This window comes from Carassius gibelio, chromosome B11 (assembly GCF_023724105.1).
Source record: "Carassius gibelio isolate Cgi1373 ecotype wild population from Czech Republic chromosome B11, carGib1.2-hapl.c, whole genome shotgun sequence".
Taxonomy (NCBI): domain Eukaryota; kingdom Metazoa; phylum Chordata; class Actinopteri; order Cypriniformes; family Cyprinidae; genus Carassius; species Carassius gibelio.
Genome location: NC_068406.1, coordinates 25,225,563 through 25,247,836, shown reverse-complemented (window position 1 = coordinate 25,247,836; position 22,274 = coordinate 25,225,563). Strand labels below are relative to the sequence as shown.

Here is a 22,274-nt window from a genome sequence, read left to right as displayed (position 1 = left end):
CACACACACACACAAACTCACACTCACTCTCTTTCACTCATTCACTAACACACACACACTCTCTCTCTCTCACACACAATCACTCACTCATGCACATGCACTCTAACTCGTTCACTCACACACGCACACTCACTCTCTCTCACACTCGTTCACTCACACTCACACACTCTCTATCACTTGTTCACTCACTCGTTCACTTATTCACTAACACACACTTGTTCACTTACTCACTTACACACGCACACAGACACACACACACACACACACACACACTCTCTCACTCGTTCACTCACACTCACTTGTTCACTCTTTCTCTCTCACTCGTTCACTCACACACTCACTCTCACTTGTTCACTCACACACACACACACACACACACACATTCTCTCTCTCACTCATTCACTCACACTCTCACTCGTTTTCTCTCAAACTCTCTCTCTCTCTCTCGTTCGCTCACACACTCTCTCTCACACTCGTTCACTCACACACACACTCTCTCACTAGTTCACTCACACTCATTCTCTCTCACTCACTCGTTCACTCACTCACACACACACACAAACAAACACACTCACTCACTCTCTCACTCCTTCACTCACTCTCTCTCACACACTCTCTCTCACTCGTTCACTCACACTCACTCTCTCTCACTCGTTCACTCACCCTCTCTCTCTCACTCTCTCACTCTTTCACTCACCCTCTCTCTCTCACTCGTTCACGCACACACTCTCTCACTCGTCACTCACACTCTCTCCCACACTCGTTAACTCACACTCTTTCTCTCACTCGCACACAAACTCTCACACACACACTGTCTCTTTCTCTCACACACTAACTCTCTCTCACATTCACTCACTCTCTCTTTCGTTCACTCACACCCACTCACTCACTCTCTCGCACACACACACGCGCACTCACTTTCTCTCACAGACACTCTCTCTCACTCATTCACTCACTCACACTCTCACTCATTTACTCTCACTCACTCACTCGCACACAAATACACACACTCTGTCTCTCACACACTAACTCTCTCTCACTCGTTCACACACACACACTCACACACTCTCACTCTCTCTTTCGTTCACTCACACCCACTCACTCACTCACTCACTCGAACACAAACACATACACACACACACTCTCACAAACGCTCTCACACACTCTCACGCACTCTCTCACACACACTCACACACACACACTCTCTTGTTCACTCACTCTCTCTCACTCACTCGCTCACTCTCACTTGCTTGCACACACACACACTCTCACTCACACACACACACACTCAATCACTCGATCACACATTCACTCACTCTATCACACACACACACTCACTTGCTCACATACACACACCCATTTACTTTCACTCGGTCGCTCGCACACACACTCTCTCACTTGCTCACTCACACACGCCCGCTCACACAGAGATTATTTTATTTATTTTCCTCCAGTGAAAAAGTGTTCTGGTCTGAATCAGGAGAGAAATCTGCACAGATCAAGCAGCGTTTAAACACATCTAAACACATCTGTGAGAGACAACAGCAGATGCACTTTTTCACTGGAGGAAGTGTTATTCTGGATTATAGACTCTATGTGTTTGAGTTAAAATCATCTTAATGCTGGATGTGTTTCAGGTTTTGTCTTCTCCAGATGTTCACTGATGGACTGGAGTGCTGTGGATTATTGGGATGTTTTTATCAGACTCTCATTCTGACGGCACCCATTCACTGCAGAGCATCCATTGATGAGACACTGATGCAGCGCTACATTTCTACAAACCTCATGAAGACACAAACCTGATCTTGGATAGACAGAGTGAACATATTTCCAGCTAATGTTTGGTTTTGATCGATGTACTACTACAGATTGAAACAGGACTGTAACTGTAATCTCTTCCTTCTCAAGAGCGTCTGATCAACAGAGTTCAACCTCTTCAAAACTAAGAGCTGGTTTACACTGAGATCCCTCCACTTTAAAACTAAACGTTAAAGAGAAAGAATAATGATTTCTCAAGCAATCCAGTTGAATTAAATCAAGTTTTAAACAACGTGAGTGAGTTAAAACCATAAATGATCTCAGACGCTCACAATCATCACAGCTCACAGATGGATTCTTGCTTCTGCTCGAATCACGCTCATAACTCCACAAACAGTGTGAAAGTGCTGAGGAACACACACGTACCGTAAGATCAGCCATCTTTTCCACATACACGAACGCATAAAACCCCAGAAACACCAGCCACGGCACAAAACCAGCAGAAACCAGCTCAGATCCTCATGATTCCCTGAGAGAGCGGGCGAGTGACCAAGAGCTGCTTTCCTCTCTCTCTCTCTGAGAACAATAGCAGCCGGGACGCCCAAACCTGACGCAACAGACCCCCACCAGAGAAACACACCAGGGCTGATGGGTGGAGACCCGTGTGTGTGTGTGTGTGTGTGTGTGTGAGTGTGAGAGAAACACTTTCATCACATGTATGTTTATATACGGACGGGACACAATGGCCACACAATAACTCCAACTATAACAGTTCTAACCGTAAGAGTGTGTGTGTGTGTGTGTGTGTGTGTGTGTGTGTGTGTGTGTGTGTGTGTGTGTGTGTGTGTGTGTGTGTGTGTGTGTGTGTGTGTGTGTGCGTCTGTGTGTGTGTGTGTGTGTGTGTGCGCGTGTCTGTCTGTGTGTGTGTGTGTGTGCGTGTGTCTGTGTGTGTGTGTGTGTGCGTGTGTCTGTGTGTGTGTGTCTGTCTGTGTGTGTCTGTGTGTGTGTGTGTGTGTGTGTGTGTGTGCGCGTGTGTGTGTGTCTGTGTGTGTCTGTGTGTGTGTGCCTGTGTGTGTGCGTGTGTGTGTGTGTGTGTGTGTGTGTACCTGAGGCGTCTCTTGGCGAGGCTCTTGGAGCAGATTCTCTCCATGCTGCTCTGCAGGTTCAGGAGGGCGGTGATGGCCTGCTTCAGACACTCTTTATCCTCCTCATCCTCGCTCTTCTCCTCCAGTTGCTGCAGAGAGAAGAGAAACATCTGATCTCATTACTCTGAGTCTCACAAACTGGGCTTCAGCAGCTCACCCTAAAAACTAAGAATTCACTGAAAAACTACAATCTTACAATTCAAAATAAATAATAATTTATTAAATTAAATTATAAATATGAAAATTAATATTTGTACAAATTAAAACAACCAAAAACTTAAAAAATAAAATTTATAAGATAAAAAAGTAAACAAAGAATTTAAAATTAAGTGAATTAAATAATACACTAATTATTTAATTAAAAAAAATTAATAAAAAATAACAATAATTTAAGAAATAATAAAACACTGAAATTAATTAAACCAAAATTATGTAAAATAAAAATTAAATAATTTTAGACTACAAACAAAATAAGATACTAATTTAAAAATGTGTTAAATCAAAAATATAATATATACAAATAATTTAAATTCAAATCAAAATAAAACGTTTACAAAAAAACTAATAATATAATAAAATAAATAATAATAAAATAATATATAATAATTACAAAAATCAAATTGCTAAATTAATGTAATTACATCATTAATTTTTTTTTATAAATATTTAATTTAAAAATAAACCCAAAGAACATAAATCAGTTAGTACAGTTAATGAACTCCTAAACATGCTAATTAATTCAAATAATGTACAGATGAACACGTGAATGTGTTGTTAAACGAACATCTCGTCAGATCATGAGTACACACAGATATTTCTGATTTCAGCCGAGAGGTCTGTACAGGCGGCACAGATCTGCTGCGTTCTGCTCCATAATCCCTCAGAAAGAATCCGGGAAAGCAGCTTAGAGCCGCTGGGAATGCTGGGAATTCTGGAGCTCTGGAAGAGGCACATGACTCCAGACAGAAGCACTGATCCCAGATCCATAACAACAACACAGTGACTCAAACACTCCTGACATTACACGTTCATTTCAGGTGAGGTGCATTGTGGGATTGAACTCGCCTTCAGAATCTCGAAGTAATGCAGACAGTGGTAGAGGGGCGTGAGGAGTAACCGTGGCAACACGTACTGCACCGCCTCCTTGAAGCCTTCACAGATGGACTGAGACACAGACACAGACACAGACGGTCAGTTCACCTCCACACGGAGCTCAACACTCAGCACAACATCTGTGACCTCTGACCTGCAGGTACAGCGCCGCTCCGGGCTTGGACAGCTGACTCAGGAAGTGATCGTGGAAGCCGCTGCGCAGGATATCCTGTGCGTACGTCTCGTAGGGGTCAAAGGCCAGCTCCTGAAAATGGCCCACGCCTCAGAGTTAATCGACCACAGGAAACACACACACACACACAGAGAGACACACACACACACACACACACACACTCACACTCACACACTCCAAACACACACACACACACAGACACACACACACACGCACTCACACTCACACACTCCAAACGCACTCACACACACACACTCACACACACACTCCAAACACACACACACACACACTCCAAACACCACACACACACACACTCACACACGCACTCACACTCACACACTCCAAACGCACTCACACACACACACTCACACACACACTCCAAACACACACACACACACACTCCAAACACCACACACACACACACTCACACACACACACACACACACACACTCCAAACACCACACACACACACATACTCCAAACACCACACACACACACACACACACACACTCATCTTAGTAGCAGTGCTGAGTGATACCGCTTAAAAAATAAATTAATACATGAATTATAATAATTATTACTTTTACAAATATACTGATATATTTTTGTAAATATAAGTTAGTTTTTAAATAAAATATATAAATGAGTTAAATGATTACTATTATTATTAAATAATAATTAAATTAAATAAAATATAGTATTATTAAATAAAAACATTTAATGATTAAATAATTATCAAACATTACTATTAATAAAAAAAATAATTAAGAGGATGTAATAAAAAATTACATGAATGAAATAATTACTGTTATTATGGGTTGAAATTAATTATAATAAGAATTATAATAAGTAGTATTAAACAAAAATATTAAATTATTAAATAATTACTAAACATGCTATTACATTACATTAATTTATTTATCTTATTATTATTATTATTATTATTATGGGTTGAACATTAAACAAATTTGACTATTAAATAAAAATATTAAATAATTATTAAGCATTGTTTTTATTTTAATTTAATTTTAATTTAAAATTGATTTTTTTTAACTAATTTTTAAGTATTTTACTATGCAATATAATATTGTTAGGAAGAAAATAAAATGTATTACATTAATACAATTTATGTACAAAAAATACATTATTATTATTAATTTAAAAATAACTTTAAAAGTGGTACTATTATATTATTATAAGTACAATAGATACATATCTTAATTTAATAATTTATAGTAAATTATGTTATTGTTTGATAATAGTGTAATAATAATAATAGTTATTCATTTAATTTAAAATATTAAAACTATAAATACATTTTTTTTATAAAAATATTTTAATAAAAATATTAAAATATTTCATTTAATGTCAATATTAAAACAAATAATTTGTTATAAATGATATTATCATTAAACCAAAAAAATAAATGTAAAAGTAAATACATTTTAATATTAAATAAGTAAATTGAATAAATACTATTAATATTAATTAATGAACTACTTCGTAAGAATTTACAATATTTTCTGAAAACAATTGAAATTATTACTACAATTATTTTAACAAAACACTGAAAAATGTAATAATTTATTATAAAATGTATAATTTATTACAAATAATAATATTAATAAACCAAAGCTGTTTTATTGTTAAATATGATCCCAAATAAAAGGAACAGATTTTCCAGGCTAGGTCTGACTGTAGACACATCGTCTGTAGATCTGTGAGAGTCTGACCTCGGCAAGGTCCTCGAAGCAGTAGCCCACCAGCGGATGAGGACTGCCCTCGTCCGTCATCTCCACCGTGTCCTCGATCAACCCCAGCAGCTTCACCGTCACCTCGTGGATGTCCACGATCCGGCTGAAGATGTTCTCCACGTCCTGAAGGAACACAGCGCTCACGAGCGGCTCAAGATGTGCAGAACATATATACACAGCGGGTGAAGCACACACAGGGGGCTTCTGGGTGGGGAAAAATCCTCCAGTCCCACAAATTCATCATTTCAGTGCATTTTAACCCTTTACAACAATGAGTGGGGGGGGGGGGGGGTGAAAACTTTAGTAATTTGGAGATCAGGGTATATTAACATATTTTGTCTTCTGGGAAACATGTAAGTATCTTCTGTAGCCTCCACTAAATAAAAAAATATGATATTTAGGCAAGATAAGATACATCGCCATTTGGTTCAAAAGCTCTTAACACATGGTTTCTCTTCAGGAGCATCAGTGAGCGTCTGGAGGAGGAGGAGGGACTCACGTGAGGAGAGAACAGCATGGTGTTGGAGGCGAAGGGCTCACGGAAAACCTTGATGATGAGGTTCAGGTCGCGCAGATACTGACGCAGCTCCGCCATGAAGGCCTTCACCAGATCATAGTACATCTGCTCCTCAGCCGCCGACGGCTCCTCGTCCATCAGAGGAAACACACTGATGTCCTCCTCCACCTGGTGGAACATGTCCATCAGCACCTGGAAGCACAGCGACAGGGGCGGGGCTTGAGCCAGAGGTGGGCGGGGCCTGAGCGTGTCACAACACATCATCATGATCTCTACAGACTCAGGAAGAGCAGCTTTAACAGCCAGCCATGTTCCGTCAGAATAAAAAGATTGTGAAATTAAATGATCATTTTATAGTATTTTCATTAAATAATAATTATTTATTTTTTGTATTTTGTATTCAACAATAGGTATAAAATTAAGAAAAACATTTTTTATATTATTTTATAAAATAAAAACATCTTTCTATAAGTAAAATAATAATAATATTTTTAATATTAGATTTTTTTACAGTGAAATATTGCAATAATATTTCTTATTTTGGTTTTATTTTATTTTTTTATTATTTAGTAATAATAACGCAGTTATCAATAAAAATATTACTACAATTATTATTATAAAACTAAAATAGAAAGTTTCAATTAATTTTTAATTAAACTGAATTGTTTTAATTTAAAAAGTAGCATTATTATTAATGATTTATTTTTACTATTACTATAATATTTTTCTTAAATCCTTAATTTTACAGTGAGTCGTTGTATTGTGCTGTTCTTCTGTATTCTGTATGTATATCCAGCAGTAGTAGCAGTGGTTGTGGTTAAACAGCACCTTGTCCGCACACATGGCCACAGTGATGTCCTGCTGCGAGATCTCATAGTGACGGATGTTCCTCACGTAGTTTCCGGCCAGCTTCAGGATATCTGCAGAGATGTACTCCAGCACCGCCACGATGTACACCGACACCTGATGATCGATCTTATAACCCAGAACCTCCTGCAGGACACACACATGAGCACAAGGACCTGAGTGAAGCCCTCTACTGACCTCCTCTGGACCGCAGCGGTACTGCACGACACTGACAGTTTCACAATTTGGCTCTGTATGCCACCAGAATAAAACCACGAAAATTTACATCAAATTGAAGTGTAATTACTAATAAAATATATAACATAAAATGCTTAGGAATTAATATTACAAATAATAATATTTATTATATAACTGTGTCTTGAATATGTTTTGGTCAGCAGTTAAAATAATAAAACTTTTAGCTATTTTCCTAATAATATTTCTAATAATATCTAAACAATATCAATTATTATTATTATCACTAGTAGTTCTATTGTTACTATAGCAATAAAAATAATATTTGAAATTAAAAATAACATGAACTACAATATTATTAAATCAAATAAATACTTCATATTAGTATTATTATGATTAATTAAAATGAAAATATTATCGTTAAATCAAATAAATTAATTCATACTATCCTTATTAAAAACGAAAAAATAAAATAATGCATTATAAATGATAAATGATCATGAAATGAAAAAATTATTGATATTTTAACATTTTAAACAAATAACGGATCATTTAATACATGCATGAAATCAAATAAAGTAATACGTAAATAAAATTATTACTAATTAATAATAAAATTTGCATAATACAATTTAAATGATAATATTGTAAAATTTATGAATTAAATTATTGCTTTATTATTCATTACAAATAAAAGTGCATTATAAATTCTAATAATATGATTTAGTAAAACATTATGAATTCTAATATGATTATTATTATTGTTAAATGAAAGACATTATAATGAGATAATGCTGAACGCAGATGTGAGTGCAGAAGTGCAGGAGATGACTGTGCTGTGAGACGCACCTTGAGCAGCGGGTGGATCTTGTCGACAGGAAGTGCCAGCGGGCCCCTCCTCTTCCTCTTGTCGAGGGCGTTCTGAGCGTCGGCGATGGCCCATTTCTCGATGGGGTGCGGGAAACTCCTCTGAACACGCTCCTGAGGAACACAACATCACCATCACAGATAGTTTACAATAGTGATCTATCACAGAAATCAGATCAATATAGATCAAGATGTGTGTGTCTGTCTCTCTGTGTGTGTGTGTGTGTTGACCTCCACGTCCTGTACGGTGCGAGGCTGAGCCTGACAGAGGGTGTTGAGCAGCACCAGGATCAGACCCTCGATGTACTGCAGCGCCTCCTGCTGGGACGTCAGCTTCGGGTGCACCTGACTCAGCACCTGAGACACACACACACACACACACCGGATCAGAAATCAATTAAACACATGCAAAAATAAATTTATATTAAAATATTAAAAACACAATCAAAATAAAGCAATGACTAAAAGTTTACCATGAAAATTAAAAAAAAAAACAACAACACACAAAACACTTAGGTTTATTAAACAAAAAATATATAAAATGTAAATAAATAAATTAGGCAACATCCAAGCAACACAAATACCAACACACAACAAAATTACTAAAACTTTAACTAAAATAATAAAAAAATAATCATAATTAATTTCATATTTATATAACCAATAGACACAAACACACAAAAACTCTAATTTATTAAAAAGAAAATGACACAAAATCACAACAATATTACTAAAACTTCAAAAAAAAAAATAATAAAAATGAAAAAGATTGAAAAAAAATTTTTATATTACTAAAACTACTAAAATTAAAATGGAAAATGCAAAAGAGAGAATTTAAAATATTTATAAAAAACTACAACAGAAACCTAAAGACAAAAAACTAATAAAACTAAAAATGACAAAAAACACAACAACATTACTAAAACATTAAAACAAATAAAAACAGAAAAAGAAGAAAAAATTAAAACTACAATATCTCAAAGATACTAAACAAACTAGTGAGAACGCTCAAATCAGACGAGTGTCTTTATTCTCCCTCCCACCTGAGTGTGTGTGTGTGTGTGTGTGAGACAGAGTTCAGCTCCCACAATGAGATATTTGTACAATCGCAGTCTGAGGGATTGTGGGTTTTCTAGTGAAACGTGCCTGAGAACTTCTTCCTGTTGAGACATCGCTCAAACACAACACACACTCAGTTCCTCTGTGAGTCTCAGTGTGTGTTCATCAGATCCACAGCAGAGTGACGGACAGCTGTCAATCACTCCAGTGAGAGCACTGCAGGAGCAGCAGACCACACACACACACACACACACACACTCTCTCACACACAGACACACTCTCTCTATCACAAACACACACACAGACACACACACACACACACACACTCTCTCTATCACAAACACACACACAGACACACACACAAACACACACACATACACAGACAGACAGACACAGAGACACACACACACACACACACACACACACTCTCTCTCTATCACAAACACACACACACAAACACACACACATACACACACACACACACACTCTCACACACACACACACACACACACACACACACACACAGACACACACACAGACACACACACACTCTCTCTCTCACACACAGACACACACACACACTCTCTCTCTCACACACACACACAAACACACACACACACAGGTGTTAATTATAGGAGCTAAAAACTCTGCTTGTAATAACCTAGAACACTGTCTAAGACTTGATGGTTGCTCTGTCAATTCTTCGTCATCAGTTAGGAACCTAGGTGTGCTACTTGATCGCAATCTTTCCTTAGAAAGACACATTTCTATCTTTGTAAAACTGCATTTTTCCATCTCAAAAATATATCTATATTACGGCCTATCCTCTCAATGTCAAATGCAGAAATGTTAATCCATGCATTTATGACTTCAAGGTTAGACTATTGTAATGCTTTATTGGGTGGTTGTTCTGCACGCTTGGTAAACAAACTACAGCTAGTCCAAAATGCAGCAGCAAGAGTTCTTACTAGAACCAGGAAGTATGACCATATTAGCCCGGTCCTGTCCACACTGCACTGGCTCCCTATCAAACATCGTATAGATTTTAAAATATTGCTTATTACTTATAAAGCCCTGAATGGTTTAGCACCTCAGTATTTGAATGAGCTCCTTTTACATTATACTCCTCTACGTCCGCTACATTCTCAAAACTCAGGCAATTTGATAATACCTAGAATATCAAAATCAACTGCGGGCGGCAGATCCTTTTCCTATTTGGCGCCTAAACTCTGGAATAACCTACCTAACATTGTTCGGGAGGCAGACACACTCTTGCAGTTTAAATCTAGATTGAAGACCCATCTCTTTAACCTGGCATACACATAACATACTAATATGATTTTAATATCCAAATCCGTTAAAGGATTTTTAGGCTGCATTAATTAGGTAAACTGGAACCGGAAACACTTCACATAACACCCTATGTGCTTGCTACATCATTAGAAGAATGGCATCTACGCTAATATTAGTCTGTTTCTCTCTTGTTCCGAGGTCACCGTGGCCACCAGATCCAGTCTGTGTCCAGATCAGAGGGTCACTGCAGTCGCCCGGATCCAGTACGTATCCAGACCAGATGGTGGATCAGCACCTAGAAAGGACCTCTACATCCCTGAAAGACAGCGGAGACCAGGACAACTAGAGCCCAGATACTGATCCCCTGTAAAGACCTTGTCTCAGAGGACCACCAGGACAAGACCACAGGAAACAGATGATTCTTCTGCACAATCTGACTTTGCTGCAGTCTGGAATTGAACTACTGGTTTCGTCTGGTCAGAGGAGAACTGGCCCCCCAACTGAGCCTGGTTTCTCCCAAGGTTTTTTTCTCCATTCTGTCACCGATGGAGTTTCGGTTCCTTGCCGCTGTCGCCTCTGGCTTGCTTAGTTGGGGTCACTTCATCTACAGTGATATCATTGACTTGATTGCAAATAAATGCACAGACACTATTTCAACTGAACAGAGATGACATCACTGAATTCAATGATGAACTGCCTTTAACTATCATTCTGCATTATTGACACACTGTTTTCCTAATGAATGTTGTTCAGTTGCTTTGACGCAATGTATTTTGTTTAAAGCGCTATATAAATAAAGGTGACTTGACTTACACACACACACACACACACAGGTCACGGAGGCAGAAAACACTACCCATCAGCAAACAGAACCTCAGATCTCAGATCATCTAGAGCAGGAAAAACTAATTAAATCATGTCAAATATAAAACCAATCGAAACTAAACTAACTCCAAAAATCTTAAGAAATTATTGCAAGATAAAAAAAAATCTAAATAAAACACTTATTAAAAGTTAAATAAATCATGTCAAATTAAAATGAGTAAATAACTGCAAAAAGAACCACTTGCTAATAATTAAATCATACAGATGTCAATTGCAAAAAATTTTAACAAAAATTAAAACAAGTAAATATTTTCAAATCTAGTAATCACAAATATTTAAAATTAAAATAAATTCATAATTTAATTTAATTAAGATAATTTAATCATGTCAATTTTAAATATTTTTAAAAAATCTAAATAAAGCATTAACTACTATTAACATCATACCAAAGTAAAACTAAAATGAATAAAACAATCTGCATAAATATTTAATGAATTAAAGCACACAAATAAAAGTAAAAACAAATTAAAAATAATATACTTCTTAAAAGTTAATTTAATCAATTAATATGAGGCATCAAACTAAAAAGCTCATCCTAAAACATATTTTAATAAAAAATGTACAATTAAAATAAATAACTTTAAAAATTAAACCAATCATAACTGTCAGATTAACACATACGGGTCCTTCTGCATTTCTGATGGCCAGTATTAATCCTCAGCATTTCTCCCACCATCACCGTTTACTCGCTCTTGTTTCAGAAGGGTTCTCTCTTGACTAGCTCGTGTTTGTTAGCACTAGCTCGTGTTTGTTAGCACTAGCTCGTGTTTGTTAGCACTAGCTCGTGTTTGTTAGCACTAGCTCGTGTTTGTTAGCACTAGCTCATGTGTGTTTGTTAGCACTAGCTCATGTGTGTTTGTTAGCACTAGCTCGTGTTTGTTAGCACTAGCTCATGTGTGTTTGTTAGCACTAGCTCGTGTTTGTTAGCACTAGCTCGTGTTTGTTAGCACTAGCTCATGTTTGTTAGCACTAGCTCAGACTCACAGCAGTGTCCAGTGTTTATCAGACATGACACAAACCTGACTGAATCAACTGAGCACTGGATGTCTCTGAATCTAAATGTAGCGCTGGTGTTTTATATGAATGTATCTGTGAAGAGCTGTGATTATTTGTTTCCAGTCGTTGCTGTGGAAACAGCTTTATCTCTGTCCAGCAGCGCCTCCTGCTGGCACACGATCAATCTGCAGTGTGTGTCAGTAACAGAGCTTCACAGCTGTGTGGAGCCATGCATTATTATTATTATTACTCTCAATTGGGCTGCTACTTCTATAACTATCTTCTAAAATAATCAGTTACTCAAACTCAAAAAATAATCTGCATCATACATGTTATTTTTAATGGGATTAACAAAATATAATGGTCAGTTTTTTGTGTATGAAGTGAGAAGTCAATAAGTGCTTTGGAAAACGTTTCTTTAATTTGCAGCTAAACACAAGAACTGAAGATGAGCATCGTCCACCGACCGTCACCGAACACCAGAACAGACACAACACACTTGAGTTAATCAGACTGCTGACGAGCTTAACGAGCACAGACATCAGCTGACTGACCAAAGATCATGTGACCCACGCATTAAAGCAACAGCACACTTAATATCAATCTATCCTCAGATCATCAGAGATCATAGCACTGCATCATGCTCTGCAGTGAATGGGTGCCGTCAGAATGAGAGTCTGATAAAAACATCCCAATAATCCACAGCACTCCAGTCCATCAGTGAACATCTGGAGAAGACAAAACCTGAAACACATCCAGCATTAAGATGATTTTAACTCAAACACATAGAGTCTATAATCCAGAATAACACTTCCTCCAGTGAAACAAGTGATTCTGCTGTTGTCTCTCACAGATTAGTTTAGATCTGTTTAAACGCTGCTTGATCTGTGCAGATTTCTCTCCTGATTCAGACCAGAACACTCTTTCACTGGAGGAAGTGTTATTCTGGATTATAGACTCTATGTGTTTGAGTTAAAAGCGTCTGAATGGATTCTGCATGAGGGCTAACACGCAGCCCGTGAGCAGAGAGTTCTGAGTTTTGCTGTTGCTAAGGATTCAGTGTCACAGAAGGAAGCAAGAAACGTGAAGAAGCTGCCAAGAACAGTGAGTGTGAGCTGAAACTGCATCCAGAGCGCCGCCATCTTGGATCGACACACAGCAGATCAGCAGCTGTCCATCAGAGCCAGACCTCGTCCACAGCGGAGCTCGAAAACACCAGTCAGACAGCTCCAGCCCTTCCAACATTCATCATCTGTCACTTTGCATATATTCTGTCATCTACAGGCTTGTCAGAACACCTCACAGGTTTCCTCAGAAGTCTCAATATAACACACGAATCACTTCAACCTACAACTTACTAGAACAGATCCCAGCTGCTCTATAGTGTTATAAATGCACCGATATCTGCAGCATTAAACTCAGCTTGATTCAAACTGATATCGGATTCATTCCTCGATCACAGACGTTCGTTCGTTTCGTTCAGTTCCTCAAGACTTTCCCCTCGCAAGACTTTTTAAGGCCATAGTTTGTGGAAATATGTCTTAAGTGAACATAAAAGATGAGAAAGAACAACAAAGATGTGCATGTGTTCCTGATTATTAATATTAGTAACAATACATTGCATGGGTCAAAATTATGCATTTCTCTTTTATGACAAAAATCATTAGGATATTAAGTAAAGATCATGTTCCATGAAGATATTTAGTAAACTTCCTACTGTAAATATATCAAAACTTCATTTTTGATTAGTAATATGCATGGCTAAGAACTTCATTTGAACAACTTTAAAGATGATTTTCTCCATATTTAGATTTTTTTGCTCCCTCAGATTCCAGATTTTCAAATAGTTGTATCTCAGACAGATATTGTCCTCCGAACAAACCACACATCACTGGAGAGATGATTTATAACTCTCAATTTCATAAAGCTGACCCTTATGACTGGTTTGTGCTGCTATCTTCTGATGTAGGCCTGATCAAATAAACCAATCTGTCATGTTTACTCGCAACACCAAGGTCGTGGGTTCGAGTCCCAATATAGCGGATGTGGCGTGTGCTGATTGATTGACAGCTGTCTCACCTTGTTGAGTGATGGCACCAGCAGTCCTCTCCATTTGGGCGCGTTCTCCTCACTGTAGAAATCATACTGGAGGGGCGGAGCCTGCATGATGTGTGTGTGTGTGTGTGTGTGTGTGTGTGTGTCACATCCAGCTGATCCGACACACCTGAGGAGGAGGAGGAAGAGCACACCTGTCTAATGTGACCATCGCATCCTCCTGAGGTGCTCCAGCGTGTGTTATCGATCAGATATCGATCCTGAGGCGATCAGTGCGCGCACATCTCCTCAGATATCGATCAGGTATCGATCAGCTCGATCAGGCTCGTCTCGGTGGGACTCCAATCACAGAACGGATCCTTTAGTCGGGTTCCGCCGTGTTTTGATCAGATCTCGGTGTATTATTGATCCGCGTTCATTCGGGCGGTTCATGAACATGCGCAATAATTCGCCTCAGAAAACCCTCCGCTTTCGCCGCGTCCCGCGTCACCGAGCCTCGCGCCGCTCCTCGAGATCCGCCACGAGCGCGCGAGCACCGGATGAACCGCGAGAGTCCACACCGAGAGGAAACACCGAGGGTGTAAACGAAGAGACTCTCCGCGGTTTGAAAGAGACGAAGCAAAAACACTGTGCGTGTGATGACGCAATGACGCACGGGCGGCGCAGGCGAACTAACTGATCGCCGATCACTCCTTCAGCAGGAAAATCCAGCGTATAACAATATATATCACATTTAGCGAGGATATTAATGTGAGATACGAAATATACATTAGCAAAAAAACAAGAGCTTGACCCCTTTGAACAGTGTTTTTGAAAAATGACAATAGTTTGGATACACTCAATGATTTTGATTTCAGATACGACACTGATTTTTAGATTTTAATTCGCTTTATCTCTGCTGTGGAGCTGTTCCGAGGGTGATGACGTAATGACGTCAGACAGAACTAACGGAGCGCAGGGACGCCGATCGCAGATCACTCCCATCACTGCAACGCATTAATCTAATATAGTATAGTAGAGTATTTCTAGTACTGTACTGTTGTATTATTATTGTAACCTAACTTTTAAATGAGTTTTAATACGTTTTTATTTATTTTAATCTATTCATTTATCTTATTCATCTTATTTTTATTACAAATTTATTTTCTAATATAATTTGTTACTTTTATTTTTTTTAAAGGTATTTAATTTAATATTTGCATTATTTCATCATTACAATTGATTTATTTGAACACAAATTGGCATTATTATTTATTTCAAAGTATTTATTTTATTTTAATCTTTTATTATACATTTTCTTACTATAGTATAATTTATTTAAAATATTTATTTAATAATTAATCAATATAAAAATTGTATTTATTGAATTAATTTGAATACATTTAGTTAGCTAGTGTGTTATTACACTTTATATCTTTAATTTGCTTTCTATTATTCCTATCTTTATCTATTCTTTCATTTTTATCTTATTTTTATTTTATTTATTTTTTATTTCAATCTATTCACTTATTTTACAGTTAGGATAATTAAATAATTTGTTGTATTATTAATTTTCTACAAACATCCAGTTTTTTTCAAAACCCTTGTTCTAGGTCACCTCAAGGTTTCTTCATTAGCAGAAATAAGTGCTCACTATTCTTTTGTAATAACATCTTTAGTAAAAATCCTCAAAAAATGAAATCAACTTTTTAGGTTGAGTTCGGTTAGTCTAATGCATTTTATGAACACGGAACGATCATATGGCTTCGAAGTAAATAATCCTGTCTGTGGGGCATCATTACGAACAATATTAATGTTATTATGATTACAAACCAGCGTCATTTGATCGAAACCATAGACTGTAAGATCGAAACCGCTGATCACGTGATCACGAGCCGCTGTCACTCACGTCTGAGGCGCGCGCTTGTGACGTAAAACGTGCCGACGTCATCATGTGCGCGACTGGCGGGAATCCTACGCGGCTCGCGGTCTGTCAACAACTTCAGGAGCGAGTTTGATTCGCGAATATTTGATCATAAAGTGATTTATTCTGATTTATCCTCGCGTAAGCATCAGGTGAGCACGTCTAATAACAGATAGTTTTGTGTTTGTGGACGGAGACTGCGGCTTCAAGATGAATTCTGACTCTAATGACGATGATGAAGTCCAGATAAATATCATCAATGAATATCAAAACGGCTAATAAATAAGAATGTGCTGTTGACAGGAGGAGACATGCAGGCGTTTCTGAAAGGATCTTCGTCACAGAGTGTAAAAGCTCAGAAACCGTCCTCTTCATCATCTTCATCAGCTGCAGAGAAGAAGAAGAGCGCGCCCTGGGTGGAGAAATAGTGAGCCTTAATCATCTTTACACACACTAAAACTTCTACTGAGCTTTACACTGATCCAACGTGACGATGAAGACTTATATATATATATCAGACACTTCTGAAGCTTCTATTCATCAAAGAAACACGAGAAAATTATATTTCTGGTGTGTGTGTGTGTGTGTGCAGCAGGCCGAAGTGTGTGGATGAAGTAGCCTTCCAGGAGGAGGTGGTTGCAGTACTGAAGAAGTCTCTAGAGGGCGCTGATGTGCGTGACGCTCGGTGATCACATGACATCTCACAACCAATCAGCAGCTTCCTCTCGTCATACACTGAATACATATCACAAAAAAACATGCACACTCCTTAACAACAGTTGAAACAAAATAACCATTAACCTCAATAAAATGTATGTTTCTGTATTATATTAGTTGCCAAAGCAACATTTCTAAATTGTAGTCTAAGTACTAAAACACAGTATACAATTTTTGTTATTTTTATTTTGATTAGTTGTCAAGTCAAATGTCAAAATGTTCATTAAGTTGAACTTGAAGTACTGAAATTACTAAAGCAAAATATAAAACCCTTAAACTTTTTCTATTTTAATTAGTTGCCAAGGAAAAACTTCTCATTTTAATTAAAGTACTAAAACTCTCTCTCTCTCTCATGTAACTGTTTTATTCCAATCAGTTGCCAACGTTAATTTCTAAAAATTATTAAAACCCAAACCGATATTAAAAACATAAACAAAATATCTCAAACTCTTGATTTGGAAAAAAAAAATGCCAGAATAAAAAGTGCTGAAGTATTAAAAGATTTACATTTCAATTATGTGCCAAGACGGTTCAAAGTTTCGGTTTTAAGTTGAAGTATTATTAATAAAACTTACATTTGTCTTATTTTATTTAATTGCCAAAGCATAAAAAAATTAAATTTGAATTCAAGCTTAAGTACTAAAACTGAATTAAATGCACACAAAAAAGCAAACACAGAAATGAGTAAAATTAAGGAGGAAATGTAACATGTCAAATTAAAAAGTAATTCTAAATATGAATATAGTTGACATCAGTGACACTGTTGGATGAAACCAACACTTGATCTCATGTTTTCTTCAGTAGAGCTGCACGTTCAGCTCGTTTATAAATGATCAACTCTACACAGTTCCTGATCTGATCTGAACACTGACTCCTGAGTTTCTTCTCTTATTATCCTGCTGTGATCTGAACCACATTACATGAAATCCAGATTATGAATCTTTTAAAAGTGATGTTAAATGTGTTTGCAGCTGCCCAACCTGCTGTTTTATGGCCCTCCTGGAACCGGAAAGACGTCCACCATCCTAGCGGCCGCCAGAGAGCTTTATGGGTAAGTGTCCCGACTCTTACACCTGTCACAATAACAACTTGACAACTTGACAGGCCTCCTGACGCTGACTCAGAGACGTGTGTGTGTGTGTGTGTGTGTGTGCGCGCTCAGGCCCGAGCTGTACCGTCAGAGGGTGCTGGAGCTGAATGCGTCTGATGAGCGAGGGATACAGGTGATCCGAGAGAAGGTGAAGCGCTTCGCACAGCTGACCGCAGCCGGAGCACGTCCAGAGTGAGATGAGCCTCCAGCCAATCAACACGAGCGTCAGCTCTAATATACACCGTGATAAAGGTCTATTCCGACTGTGTTTGCTCTCTGACCCGCAGCGGGAAGCCCTGTCCTCCGTTTAAGATCATCATCCTGGACGAGGCGGACTCGATGACCGGTGCAGCTCAGGCGGCTCTCAGACGCACCATGGAGAAAGAGTCTCGCACCACACGCTTCTGCCTCATCTGCAACTACGTCAGCCGGTTCGTGTGAGCCACCAGCAATCCCATGAGCCTCTGCTGTGCACAGACTAACTCCTGCTGTCTCCACAGGATCATTGAGCCGCTGACCTCCAGATGCTCCAAGTTCCGCTTCAAACCGCTGGCCAATGACATCCAGCAGGAGCGACTGCTGCAGATCTGTGGGAAGGAGAACCTGAAGTACACCGCAGAGGTGATGGAGGGGTTAATACACACCTTCATTTAGTTATTCTATTCATTGTGTTCTGTGTGTTTGTTAGAAAAGTGTAGTTTTTAAAATAGATTTAAACTTCTTATTATAACATAAAAGATGTTTAAAGTTGGGTTTTTGGACATTATGCTTTAGCACAGTATCTATTAAATGAACAAGTTTTATTACATTTTTATTTCATCTTTTACATATGTAATTTAAATTTGTTTAAATTTGTATTTTTTTTCTTTTTTGTGTTTGTAAAATAACATTTTCATTTATTATTTAATCTCTTATATTTTTTATTTTATTTCTTAAATTTGTTAGATTTTTCTTCCTTTTTGTAACTTTTATTAGCATTTTTTTAAATTGTTTAATTTATTTGATTCATCTATTGTATATTTTGCGATTTAAATGTTTTTATTTGATGTAATATTTGTTTAATTATTTTTATTTTGGTTGGTAACGAAAAAATCCCAATTACTTTTCACCAAAATGTTTGTTTAAATTATTTTACTTGCATGTTTATTCTTTTTAATTGATAAATTGATTTTCTTTTTTTTATTATTTAATTTCTTTATTTTTGTTTATCCCAATTATCTGCATTCATTTAAAAGTTTTTTTATCTTTTTTTATTTAATCATTATTTAAATTAATTCATTATTTTGTTTATTTAAAACATCTGTTTAAAGTTTTGTTTTTATTCCTGTATTTTTGTTGTGATATTGTGAATTTAACAGATATTTGTCTGTGTGCGGCAGGGCATCGAGGCGCTGGTGAAGGTGTCGGAGGGAGATCTCAGGAAGGCCATAACTTACCTCCAGAGCGCCTCCAGACTCAACACTGATCAAGAGATCACGGAGCAGATCATCGTGGAGATCGCTGGGGTGAGGGAACCGTCCTGACGCAGATCGAGCGTCTCAGGAACACATCCTAACACTCCCACTCTGTTCCAGGTGGTTCCTCCCAAAGTGATCGAGGCGCTCCTCCAGATCTGCTACAGAGGCACGTTTGAGAAGCTGGAGCTCGCTGTGAAGGTCAGTCATCTCTGAGGGGTTTCCCTGCAGCTCTGCAGCTCTGATCTAGAACCCTTCTCTTGATCTGTGCAGGACATGATCGATCAGGGATACGCAGCCAACAACATCCTCAACCAGTTACACGACGTCATCATCGACGAGAAGCTGAGCGACAAGCAGAAGTCTGTCATCACTGAGAAGATGGCTGTAAGTTTATTTTGTCAAAGTGAAAGCACAATCTGCTGGATCTGTTGATCAAGTCTGTTTCTTCAGACGATCAGCTGCTGATCCGGAGTTTATTAACATCACACGGTGAGATTCTGATGTTAAATCTCTAGTGTTTGTGTGTTTCAGGAGGTGGATAAGTGTCTGTCAGACGGCGCAGACGAGTATCTGCAGTTACTCAGTCTCTGCTCCGTCATCATGCAGCAGGCCACACACAGCACCTGAGCGACCAATCAGCTGCTCCGTCACACCTGAGCGACCAATCAGCTGCTCCGTCACACCTGAGCGACCAATCAGCTGCTCCGTCACACCTGAGCGACCAATCAGCTCTGGCGCTGATTCCACACACGCCTGCGTAGACTGTTGTTTTCAACTTTTGAACATGTAAAGTTTGTAATTAAAAACCGTTCTTTCTAATATGTGTTGTGCGATGTTTTTAATCACTTAAAGGGTCAATTCATTTAAAAATTAGAATTCTGTTTGCTTGTCCCCATTGACTTCTATACTATCTCAATGGCTACAAGCAGCTGTTTGGTTTCCCACATTCTTCAAAATATCTTCTTTTGTGTTCAGCTGAAAAAAAGAAACCACTTCAGAGTAAGCATGGGTAGAGTTACATAAAGACTGAAGTTTTGTGTACAAATTATGTTTTGGAAATGATCCCTGGTCACAGATCACAAAATTGACTTGTATTATTAATGCCCGGCCAGTAGGTGGCGATGACACAACAAACATCACACATGATAATAGTTTTGTATTTTATATGGAGATAACTAAAGTTTCCAAAAACTGTTTTTGTTGTTGTTGAAATCTTATGTAAACACCCCCCAAATAATGACAGAACCCTTTAATATTTTCAAAATATCGTAATTAGTACTAACGATTTATTGCATGCAAAATAGTTTGTTTGCATAATATATGTTCTGTGTATATTTATGTATATACAAATATTCACACAATATATTTATAAAATATTTGTATTTACGTGACTATATATATATTTGCAAAATAAATTATATATGTTTAGTTATTTAATATATAAACATATGTTCCTGAAATATATATAGGCATGTGTGTGTATGTATTTATAATATACACAGAACACACAGATTATGTAAGCAAAAACTTTTATTTTGTATGCAATTGTTTGACATCTTATTGTTTGAAAGCTTATTTACTTATAATTATTTATAATGTAAACATTATTTATAAATCAAAATCTAAATAATTATGATCGCTTATTTAAATTCTAAATAATTATAATTATATTTGATTTATAATTATTATATAAAAATATTTCCTTTGTACAGACAAAATCCTAGTTTTCTACGCTTTCATTTCAACTCTTTGAATTCTTATTATTATTTATTATTATTATTATTTATGTAACTGGTAAAAGTTGTTTTGTCAGCTGGCCTGTAGTCTCAGATGGGTCTGTTTCTGGAGCGTGTGTTGATCAGTCCCAGCACTGAGAAAGCACTCGCTGCCGCAGTCATTAAATTAAATTAAAAATGCAAAAAGGTAATTGTCAATTCATATATTCGAATTACAACTTTTTCCTCACAAGTCTTGATTTGTCTTACACTTCATGGCAAGTCTCAATTCTAAGTTTATATGCCATTTTTAGTCTCACAATCGTAAAATTACATCTCGCAATTCCGACTTTTTTCTTAGAATCGCACATTTTTATCTCGCGACTGTATGTTTACATTTCACAATTCCGACATCTGATTCAGATCGGGACTCCGAAGCGCGTTTCAGGAATCATTTGATCGGGGCATCGGAGTTCGCAAAACATTTGATTCAGATCGGGACTCCAAACCATAGACATCATATAAGTAGACGCCCTATTGGCCGCTGGGCGACGAGATTTGCGGCCGCCATCTTGAACCGGTCGTACTCCTAGTTTCGTTGCGTAGCAGCAGTTAAGATGCCAGAGCACTGTGCAGCATTTTCCTGTTCTTATCGGCGGAGAATCAGAATCAGAATCAGAATCAGAATGAGCTTTATTGCCAGGTATGTTTACACATACGAGGAATTTGTTTTCGTG

At 37.6% G+C, this 22,274-nt stretch overlaps 2 protein-coding genes across 3 annotated transcripts in view; one reads left to right on the top strand and one right to left on the bottom strand.

The window, feature by feature from the left end:
* Positions 1–15,315, bottom strand: part of LOC127968478 (son of sevenless homolog 1-like) — a 32,290-nt gene extending 16,975 nt beyond the window's left edge. The window contains 9 exon segments of the mRNA XM_052569740.1: positions 2,865–2,992; positions 3,969–4,067; positions 4,150–4,260; positions 5,922–6,065; positions 6,442–6,651; positions 7,288–7,452; positions 8,350–8,481; positions 8,599–8,724; positions 14,680–15,315. Coding sequence (XP_052425700.1) covers positions 2,865–2,992; positions 3,969–4,067; positions 4,150–4,260; positions 5,922–6,065; positions 6,442–6,651; positions 7,288–7,452; positions 8,350–8,481; positions 8,599–8,724; positions 14,680–14,766 — 1,202 coding nt within the window. The 5' untranslated portion in view covers positions 14,767–15,315.
* Positions 15,316–16,555: 1,240 nt separating this feature from the next.
* rfc4 (replication factor C (activator 1) 4) lies at positions 16,556–20,641 on the top strand. 2 transcript variants are annotated; one of them, XM_052568415.1, is made up of 12 exons: positions 16,556–16,710; positions 16,862–16,985; positions 17,151–17,229; positions 18,247–18,326; positions 18,438–18,557; positions 18,653–18,796; positions 18,866–18,986; positions 19,745–19,870; positions 19,940–20,020; positions 20,093–20,206; positions 20,354–20,475; positions 20,536–20,641. In XM_052568415.1, the coding sequence occupies exons 2-11, from the start codon at positions 16,870–16,872 to the stop codon at positions 20,447–20,449; spliced, it is 1,077 nt and encodes a 358-aa protein (XP_052424375.1). In that variant the 5' UTR covers positions 16,556–16,710; positions 16,862–16,869; the 3' UTR covers positions 20,450–20,475; positions 20,536–20,641. The 2 variants fall into 2 exon arrangements, with proteins under 2 accessions (XP_052424375.1, XP_052424374.1); XM_052568414.1 differs by having other exon boundaries at positions 20,354–20,641.
* The last annotated feature ends 1,633 nt before the right edge of the window (positions 20,642–22,274 follow it).

Bases quoted from the DNA above. Each gene is read 5' to 3' on its own strand.
- rfc4 (XM_052568415.1), top strand. From the start codon at position 16,870: ATGCAGGCGTTTCTGAAAGGATCTTCGTCACAGAGTGTAAAAGCTCAG. The intron at 17,230-18,246 runs GTGCGTGACGCT...ATGTGTTTGCAG, and splicing joins AGTCTCTAGAGGGCGCTGAT to CTGCCCAACCTGCTGTTTTA. The intron at 18,797-18,865 runs GTTCGTGTGAGC...CTGTCTCCACAG, and splicing joins ATCTGCAACTACGTCAGCCG to GATCATTGAGCCGCTGACCT.